A 10,058-nucleotide genomic window follows, 5' to 3' on the forward strand; every position below is an offset into this window, starting at 1 on the left:
GTTATTTATTTATTTTCAATTATAGCCATCATAGTGGGTGTTAGGTGGTATCTCACTGTGATTTTTATTTACATTTTCATGATGGATAATGATGTGGAATATTTTTCATGTGTTTATTGCCATTTGTATATCTTCTTTGGAGAAATGTCTATTCAGATCCTTTGCCCATTTTTTTCCTTAACTATTTTATTTTATTTTTTATTTCTTTATTTTTTTGGCCACACTGCATGGCATGCGGAAGTTCCCTGACCAGGGATCGAACCCGCGCCCCCTGCAGTGGAGGCACAGAGTCTTAACCACTGGATCACCAGGGAAATCCCCCCAGTTTGGGTTGTTTTTTTTTTTTACTGTCATAAAATACACATAAAATTTACCATCTCAACCATTTTTAAGTGTACAGTTCAGTGATATTAAATACATTCATAACGTTGTGCAACCATCACCCCAGAATTCTTTCTGCCTTATAAAACTGAATTAGTTTATTAATTAGTAAATTAGTTCACTTAGCCTAATGTTTACAGTATTCATCCATGTGGTTGCAAGGTCAGAATTTCCTTCTTTTTTTTTTTTTTTTTTGCTTTACACGGGCCTCTCACTGTTGTGGCCTCTCCCATTGCGGAGCGCAGGCTCAGCGGCCATGGCTCACGGGCCCAGCCGCTCCACAGCATGTGGGATCTTCCCGGACCAGGGCTCGAACCCGTGTCCCCTGCATCGGCAGGCGGACTCTCAACCACTGTGCCACCAGGGAAGCCTCAGAATTTCCTTCTTTTTAAGGCTGAATAACACCCCATGGTATGTATATGCCACATTTTCCTTATTCATTCTTCCATTTGTGGACACTTGGGTTGCTCCCATGTTTCAGCTATTGTGAATAATGCTGCTATGAACAAATATCTCTTCAAGACCCTGCTTTCAATTCTTTTTGGTATATATCCAGAAATGGAATTGCTGGATCATATAGTAATCCTATTTTTAATTTTTTGAGGAACTGGCATACTGTTTTCCACAGTCACTATACAATTTTACATTCCCAACAACAGTGCACAAGAGTTCTGAGGTCTCCACATCCTCGCCTAATAATAACACTTATTATTATTATTTTTTGGCCATGCTGTGCGGCATGCAGGATCCTAGCTCCCTGACGAGGGATGGAACCGTGGCCCCCGCAGTGGAAGTACAGAGTCCCAACCGCTGGACCACCAGGGAAGTCCCTATTGTTGTTGTTTTAAGCCACTAAGTTTTGGGATAAGTTGTTACACCGCCAGAGACAACTGATACACCCAGTTATATACTTCTGCAGTCTTTTTCCTTGCTATTTTTCCTGCTCTGAGTTCTGCTTCCTAATTCTTCTCAGGTTGCTATCATACTAACTTTTCCAAGAACACCATTTCATCATGCTGTTCCTCTATTACTTTAAATTTCTCATTCTTGATTTTGTTAAGGCCTTATGTCCCAAACTAAGGAACTCACTCTCTAGGCAATGGAGGTGACATGCATATCTGAGGAGTTTATGGGACACAACAGTAGAAATGTCTAGAGGCTCCCGCTGCTTTGCATCCAAAATCCCTTATTTGGTCTTCAGATCCTCCATGGTCAGGCACAACCTGTCCAAGTTAGTAGAGAGAGAGAAATAGACCAAAACTTCTGCCTGATACCTTTTTGTGATTTTGTATAAATCTCACACGTCTCATCATGACATCTGCCACCCAGGCCCAGCAAGAACATTAAAGTCCTCCACGGCTGGTCTTATTTTACAGCCTGCTCCCACTATCAAGCCTATATCCACCTTCACTCCTGCCTTCCCCCTACCCAGAATGTCTGGATCTCCCTACTTCTCCAGTCAGAACTCAGCCAGCCCTTCATCACGTGCCATAAAGCCTTTCCAAACTGAAGTGCTGCACCTCTTGCCTTCCCAGACCACAGTTAGTCGCCTCGGACCTCTGAAAATGCCTCTAGGCCAAGCTTTGATTGGAGGCCACCTGGCTCTTAGAGGTCAAAAGGACAGTAGTGGGCAATTTGTGGTTTTGGCTTAAGCTAAAAGGGGACTTCCTGGCTATTAAAAATGCAGTGGCTTGAGAGTCCGCCTGCCGATGCAGGGGACGCGGGTTTATGCCCCGGTCTGGGAAGATCACATATGCCTCGGAGCGGCTGGGCCTGTGAGCCATGGCCACTGGGCCTGCGCGTCTGGAGCCTGTGCTCCGCAACAGGAGAGGCCACAACAGTGAGAGGCCCGCGTAACGTAAAAAAAAAAAAAAAAATGCAGTGAGCATTTTCAGTCATTTCCATTTCAGTATAGATGTCCTTGGGCCCTTCCTGGGAATGACATCTGATTGGGGAGGAAGGACAAGAGGATATGGAGGTAGGAGCAACATTTGTATTAGGGAGCAACAGGGTTTCGTTTTTCTTTAAAGAGAGGCCCCAGCTGCCTAGAACTAACAAGATCAAGAGTAGAGAGGCCAGACAATTCTTCTCCCTTACATCAGTGCTGCTTAGAACGACCACTGTCTGGGAAGCCCTAACACACATGGCATTTACCAATTACTGAATAAACATCTGATTTTGTGTTTCACAGTGCCCAAACCAGCCCAGTTGCTTAATTCTGGTCCTGTGATAGAATGACCCCAGATCCTCTCCTAGATGAAAGGCAGCAAAGAGCTTCCTGCCCAAACTTGCCTGGAGAATGTCCCCAAAGCAATTTCCCTGTGGAGGAAACCCAATCCAACATTCCAATAAGTCTCCTACACAGGCTTCATGCCTGCTCCCTACAGGCTCACCCTGGCCATGATCTGTCAATTTCCTCCAAGTGTGTGCAGAAATAACGTTAGAAAACTAGGATGAAGCTTTGAATGCTAAGTCACAGGGTATGGACTCTGGTCTCCAGCAAGGCCTTGCTGAAAGTGTTGCAGGGGAAAGAGTTGATGCATAATGTGAGGATAAGCAGGGAACAAGCTCTGATGAGTTTCCCCCTTCCTGGAGCCTCAATCTGACCACGGCTTCCTCACCAGGTTGTTGTGGGGATCAGCCTTGCCCTGGGAAAGCTGATCACTTGCTTTCCCTGGAAGGAGCTCAGTCAGTGAGGACATCATCGCTTCCCACAGGAGGCCACTCAGGCTAACATGGGGTGACAGGCTGAAGATGGTCAAGAAAGGTTCAAAGGAGATAGTGATGGAGCACTCTGGGCCCAGAGGAATGTGTCAAAAGACATGTCTGGAATAACCTTGCCTCAGTCTTTAGCTCTCTTCCTGAAGCGGGATTTACAGATGCCTTTTTCAACCTTGCTGATAATGTTAGGGTTTTCAGAAGTCAGAGCTTCGGGGCGGTGCTCTTTCTTTAACATCCTCAAAGAAGTGGCGCCAGATCAGAAGAGGCTTCCGAACAGAGAACTTTTTTTTTAAATCAAGAGCCCTTGGTGGGCGGTTAGAGGCTGCTCACTCTGCAACGTCCAGCTCTCTGGGGTGCAGGAACAGTTTCCCCGACCCCCGAAAGGGAGATTCCCTAGACTTCTCACGGAAGCTCCCACGGACCCCGCTTCTATCCCAGACCGAGCCTCGCGGGAGACCCTACATTCCAAGCCCTGCCCGGGCCTCCTCCCTCCAGCCCGCGCCCCAGCATCCTCGCACCTTGACCGTGTCCAGTGGGTGCCCCACGAACACCAGGCACATGCCTCCAAAGCCGCCGGCCAGCAGGTTCTTGAGCGGGCTAATGGGCTTCGCCTGGTCTGCCATGGTACGTCCGTCAGTCGCCGTGCCTGTCGGTTCCCAGGGGCTCCGCTCCACTGCCCCAGCCACGGCGGCACCGCCGCCGACCTTTCACCCACTTTCGGGTGGGACGGGCATGAGCCCGGGGCAGGTCGGGAGGAGGGCCTAGACCGCCTGCCAGGCCCGGCTTCCGCCGAGGGGAGGTGCTTCCGGCCGCAGCCCGCCTCCGTGGGCGTGGCTTAAGGGAGCGGGGCGGGCCCGGACGCCTCGTGGGCGGTGTTTGGGAGTGGCGACGGGTGGTGGACTTACTCCTCCAGAAGTCTTCCCGGACTTGAGTGTTTCCCCCCTGAAGCTCCTGTTCCTCCACTCACTCCGCAGAAGTCGATTGGGCTCTGCTATGTGACAGGCGCCCTTCCAGGTGCTGGAGGCACAGCTGTTAGCACAGCACATAGGTCCCTGTTCTTGTGGAGCTTACAGGACAAAACAAAGATAAATAAGTGAAAAATGCATAGTGTATCAAGTTGTGATAACTGCTATGAAGAAAAATAAATCTGGAAAAAGGATTAGAGAGTATTGGGGGGCAAGGAATTTGCAATTTTCATTAGGTGAGTAAAGGACAGTTTCACTGAGAAGGTGACTGGATTCAAGAACTGAGAAGTGGAGGAAGTGATATATCCATAGATATGGGGGGAGGGGGAAAGATCTTCCAGGCAAAAGAAAAGAATGCAAAAGCCATGAGATGGCCTGTGCCTGGCCTGTTTGAGGAACCACCTGGAGGCCTTTGTGGCTAGAGCAGAGTTAGGAAGGTATGGAGGTAACGTTGGCATATCAAGCGGGACTTTGTGTGCCACTGTAAGGACATCAGTCTCTCCTCTGAAGTAGATGGGAGCTATTCTGGGGTTCTGAGCAGGGGATTGACATAGTCTGACTTATGAGTTAATAGAATCCCTCTTTCTGCGGGTTGAGAATAGACTACGAAGCAGGGAGCCTTGAGGAGGCTAAAGGTCATGGTCAGAGATGCTGGACTCCATCAGAGCACAGCACAGCAGATGGTGAGATGTGTTTGGATTCTGGATATATTCTGAAGGAAAAAGTTAAAGGGATTGTTTTTTGTGTTTTTTTAAAATTTACTTTTACTTATTTATTTTTGGATGTGTTGGGTCTTCGTTGTGGTGCATGGGCTTCTCATAGTGGTGGCTTCTCTTGTTGTGGAGCATGGGCTCTAGGTGCGCGGGCTTCAGTAGTTGTGGCTCACGGGCTGTAGAGCACAGGCTCAGTAGATGTGGCGCATGGGCTTAGTTGCTCTGCAGCATATGGAATCTTCCTGAACCAGGGCTCGAACCCATGTCTCCTGCATTGGCAGGCAGATTCTTAACCACTGCGTCACCAGGGAAGCCGAGGAATTGTTAATGAACAGAATATAAGGTACATAAGAGAGGAGTTAAGGATGATGCTAATGTTTTTGACTTATTGAATCTAGGTGGACGGTATTCAGGAGGAGTTAAGGATGATGCTAATGTTTTTGACTTATTGACTCTAGGTGGACAGTATTAAGGTATTCACTATATTACTCTTTCATCATTTCTGTATGTTTGTAATTTATCAAATTAAAAAGCTGTGAACAGGGCTTCCCTGGTGGTGCAGTGGTTGGGAATCTGCCTGCCAATGCAGGGGACACGGGTTTGAGCCCTGGTCCAGGAAGATCCCACATACCGTGGAGCAACTAAACCTGTGCACAGCAACTACTGAGCCTGAGCTCTAAAGCCCGCGAGCCACAACTACTGAGCCCACGTGCCACAACTGCTGAAGCCTGCGCGCCTAGAGCCCATGCTCCCCAACAAGAGAAGCCACCGCAATGAGAAGCCCGCACACTACAATGAGGAGTAGCCTCCACTCACTGCAACTAGAGAAAGCCCGAGGCTAGCAACGAAGACCCAAAACAGCCAAAAGTAAATAAATAAATAAATTTATTTTTTAAAAAGCTGTGAACAATAAACATACCCCTATCTACAGCAGGAACCTCACTGCCAAGCTAACCTAACAACAGTCCTCCTCTGTAGGCACTCCCAGGCTAGCAGGAAGCCTAGAATAAGGAGAATGGACCATGTATGCTAGGGGTGGATAGATTAGTGACAGGATTGGGAGTGGGATCAGGAAGTGAGTGGGCCTGACTGGTGCAGAAGGCACCAGGGGAGTGGAAGGGGAGTGGAAGGCAAGGAGGCTGGGGCAAGGCCCAAAAGCCTGTTTACTCTGTGTTACAGGCTTTTTCTAGATGGGGATGGGGAACCATGGAAGAATTTTAAGCACAGTGTTGACATGATCAGGTTTGTTTTAAAAAATCTATTTTGGATGGATGAATTTGTCTTGGGAGAGAATGGAAGCAGGGAGACCAGTTAAGGGAAAATTACAGTGGTGCAACGAGAGGCAGTAAAGGCATTAACTGAGCCTGGTGCTCATCGCTGGATTGGCGATGGTAATGGGACCATGTTTACTTCACTTGTGACTTGTAGCACTCCGGCTGAAGAAGAGGATCTAATTTAGAGTCAATCTGCAGCTTCAGGAAGAGATGGTGTTTGTTATAGAACCGCCCTCCTGATAAACCCTCCTGGTAAACCTGGTAAATCCTCCTGGTAAACCTCGACACACCTGAAGGTGGACTCCACTGAAGCTCACCAGCTTCTATTAAATCCTCGTAGGGTAACTGATAATCCACTAAACAAATGGTCTTCCTGCTTCTTCATCTGATAAGCCTTACACACAGCTATAAAACTCAACTGAATGGGATTCCCTGGTGGCGTAGTGGTTGAGAGTCCACCTACCGATACAGGGGACGTGGGTTCGTGCCCCAGTCCGGGAAGATCCCTACATGCCGCGGTGCGGCTGGGCCCGTGAGCCTGTGCTCTGCAATGGGAGAGGCCATAACAGTGAGAGGCCCGTGTACCGCAAAAAGAAAAGAAAAGAAAAAATTTAATCTGAATGTGTCATTCCCTGGCCAAAAAACCTCTTCAGCTCCTCATTGCATCAGAATAGAATATAAGTGGCTCAGGGGCAGTCAAGGTTTTTCACAATTTCATGCTACCTTACTTCTTCAACCTTATTTTTCCCTAGACTGTATCTTCCTCTCTGAGCAAACTGAGCTTCTACTGGTTTACCACACAGACCTGTTACTTAACTCACCTTCCACCGCCGACAGCCAGGCTTTTACATATCCTGTCTCCTTCAGCACAGAGTATCCTTCCTCTCCCCACTCCATAACACACTGATGCAGGAGATGGATACCAAGTTGCCCATATGCTAGACATTGTCCAACCTGTGGTTCTTAGCAATTTGGGGGGTGGAGAATTCCTGGCACCCTCTCCCCAGAAAAACACACACATGCATATGCACCTCCAGGTTTGCTATAAATTTCATGAGAAGCTGAAGCTATCCTTGGACCTCATATGAGAAGCCTTGTTCCTAGACCCTGGGAATCAAACATGAATGAGAGGGGCCTCCCCTTAGGTCACACCCTTCCCAAGACAGCCCACACCCAGTGACTGAGCAAGGTAGGGGTTTAATGCCTGACCAGTCTGGTCTGGTATCAGACACTCTGACAGGCAATATTCACTCCAGTGTTCTCTGCTAGGTTGGTGGCAGCTTCATTGGGCTGCAACACAGTTTAACTTCTGCCTTTGCCTAATTCTGCTTACCGGGCTTCCCTGGTGGTGCAGTGGTTAAGAATCCGCCTGCTTGGGCTTCCCTGGTGGCACGGTGGTTAAGAATCCGACTGCCAGTGCAGGGGACACGGGTTCAAGCCCTGGTCTGGGAAGATCCCACACGCTGCAGAGCAACTAAGCCCGTGTGCCACAACTACTGAGCCTGCACTCTAGAGCCTATGAGCTACAACTACTGAAGCCCTGTGCCACAACTACTGAAGCCCGTGCGCCTAGATCCTGTGCTCCGCAACAAGAGAAGCCACCGCAATGAGAAGCCCGTGCACCGCAACAAAGAGTAGCCCCCACTCATCACAACTAAAGAAAGCCCGCACTCAGCAGCGAAGATCCAACACAGCCAAAAAATAAATAAACAAAATAAATATATAAATCTGCTTCGCTTTACTTATGTTGGTCCCTAATAAATATCTTGCTCCCCAAACTCCATCTCAATATTTGCTTCCAGAAAATCCAACCTGCAACAGTAGTATTCAACATCATTCCTTACCAAAAACAAAATAAAACCAAAAGCAAAAGAACATAAAACTGTAAACTTAAGATTTGAAGTAGTCTGCTCGGCTGCCTACAGCAGAGAATTGAAGAGAAAACTCCTGAGGGTGCTCCGTTGTCTTCTCCAGGAGTGACAACGCTGCTTTCCCAGTTGAACCCCGTCCTCCTTTGCAATCCACTGAGGGCTGCAATGAGCATCGCTTATCCTTTGGAGCCCTCTGCCAGGAAGAGCCAGTTGTGTGTGGCCCCTGGTGCCTGGCCATTCCCATCCAGGCTGGATTCTCCAGAGTTCCCCAACCAGGGATCAAACCTGGGCCCTCAACAGTGAAAGTGCGGAGTCCTAACCATTGGACTGTCAGGGAATTTCCCACACATGCACAGATTCTTGTAAGCTCCACACAAACAGGATATATAACAATCCCCAAACTCCTGCCAAATTCCTTCTTACTGCGCAGGAGGTAGTCACTCTCCTCTCACAATTAAGCCTGAGTAAGTACCTAGGAACCAGATGTGATAGGTGTATGTTTAACTGCCAAATGTTTCCAGAAGAGCTCTTCTAGTCTGCATTACCACTAGATATAATGTTAGAGCCGTGTAGCTGGCAGGGTCTTGGTGCTCCAGCCGGGTGTCAGGCCTGAGCCTCGGAGGTGAGAGAGCTGAGCTCAGGACACCTGACCACCAGGCACCTCCAGGCCCCACGTAAAATCAACTGGCGAGAACTCTCCCAGAGATCTCCATCTCAATGCTAAGACCCAGCTTCACTCAACGACCAGCAAGTTCCAGTGCTGGACACCCCATGCCAAATAACTAGCAAGACAGGAACACAGCCCCACCCATTAGCAGAGAGGCGCCTAAAATCATAATAAGCTTACAGACACCCCAAAACTCACCACCACACTCAATCTTGGCCACCAGAAAGACAAGATCCAGCCTCATCCACCAGAACATAGGCACCACTCTGCTCCAACAAGAAGCCTACACAAGCCACTGAACCAAACTGACCCACTGGTGGCAGATACCAAAAACAATGGGAACTACGAACCAGCAGCCTGTGAAAAGGAGACCCCAAACACCGTAAGTTACGCAGCAGATGAAGGAGCAAGGTAAAAACCCACCAGACCTAACAAATGAAGAGGAAATAGGCAGTCTACCTGAAAAAGAATTCAGAGTAATCATAGTAAAGATGATCCAAAATCTTGGAAATAGAATGGAGAAAATACAAAAAATGTTTAACAAAGACCTAGAAGAACTAAAGAGGAAACAAACAACGATGAACAACACAATAAATGAAATTAAAAATTCTCTAGAAGGAATCAATAGCAGAATAACTGAGGCAGAAAAACGGGTAAGTGACCTGGAAGATAAAATAGTGGAAATAACAACTGCAGAGCAAATTAAAGAAAAAAGAATGAAAATAATTGAGAACAGTCTCAGAGACCTCTGGGACAACATTAAGCCCACCAATATTCAAATTATAGGGGTCCCAGAAGAAGAAGAGAAAAAGAAAGGGATTGAGAAAATATTTGAAGAGATTATAGTTGAAAACTTCCCTAATATGGGAAAGGAAATAGTCAATCAAGTCCAGGAAGCACAAGTCCAGGAAGAGTCCCATACAGGATAAATCCAAGGAGAAAAACGCCAAGACACATATTAATCAAACTATCAAAAATTAAATACAAAGAAAAAAAATTAAAAGCAGCAAGGGAAAAATAACAAACAAGGGAATCCCCATAAGGTTAACAGCTGATCTTTCAGCAGAAACTGTGCAAGCCAGAAGGGAGTGGCAGGACATATTTATTTATTTATTATTATTAGCAATTTCTTTTTTTTTTCGAATTTTTGAATTTTATTTATTTTTTTATACAGCAGGTTCTTATTAGTTACCCATTTTATACATATTAGTGTATACATGTCAATCCCAATCTCCCAATTCATCACACCACCACCACCACCACCCCCGCCACTTTCCCCCCTTGGTGTCCATATGTTTGTTCTCTACATCTGTGTCTCTATTTCTGCCCTGCAAACCAGTTCATCTGTACCATTTTTCTAGGTTCCACATACATGCGTTAATATACGATATTTGTTTTTCTCTTTCTGACTTACTTCACTCTGTATGACAGTCTCTAGATCCATCCACGTCTCTACAAATGACCCA

General features: G+C 47.0%; 1 protein-coding gene across 1 annotated transcript in view; it reads right to left on the reverse strand.

Annotated features, from left to right (window-relative positions):
• The window catches only part of SLC25A20 (solute carrier family 25 member 20), a 29,325-nt gene extending 25,510 nt beyond the window's left edge, over positions 1 to 3,815 (reverse strand). Inside the window, exon 1 of the mRNA XM_027098564.1 lies at positions 3,621 to 3,815. Coding sequence (XP_026954365.1) covers positions 3,621 to 3,725 — 105 coding nt within the window. The 5' untranslated portion in view covers positions 3,726 to 3,815. The remainder of the gene's footprint in view (positions 1 to 3,620) is intronic.
• Between the last annotated feature and the right edge of the window lie 6,243 nt (positions 3,816 to 10,058).

Source organism: Aethalodelphis obliquidens, unplaced genomic scaffold (genome assembly GCF_003676395.1).
Source record: "Aethalodelphis obliquidens isolate GAN/ISIS:26980383/991018 unplaced genomic scaffold, ASM367639v1 scaffold125, whole genome shotgun sequence".
NCBI lineage: Eukaryota > Metazoa > Chordata > Mammalia > Artiodactyla > Delphinidae > Aethalodelphis > Aethalodelphis obliquidens.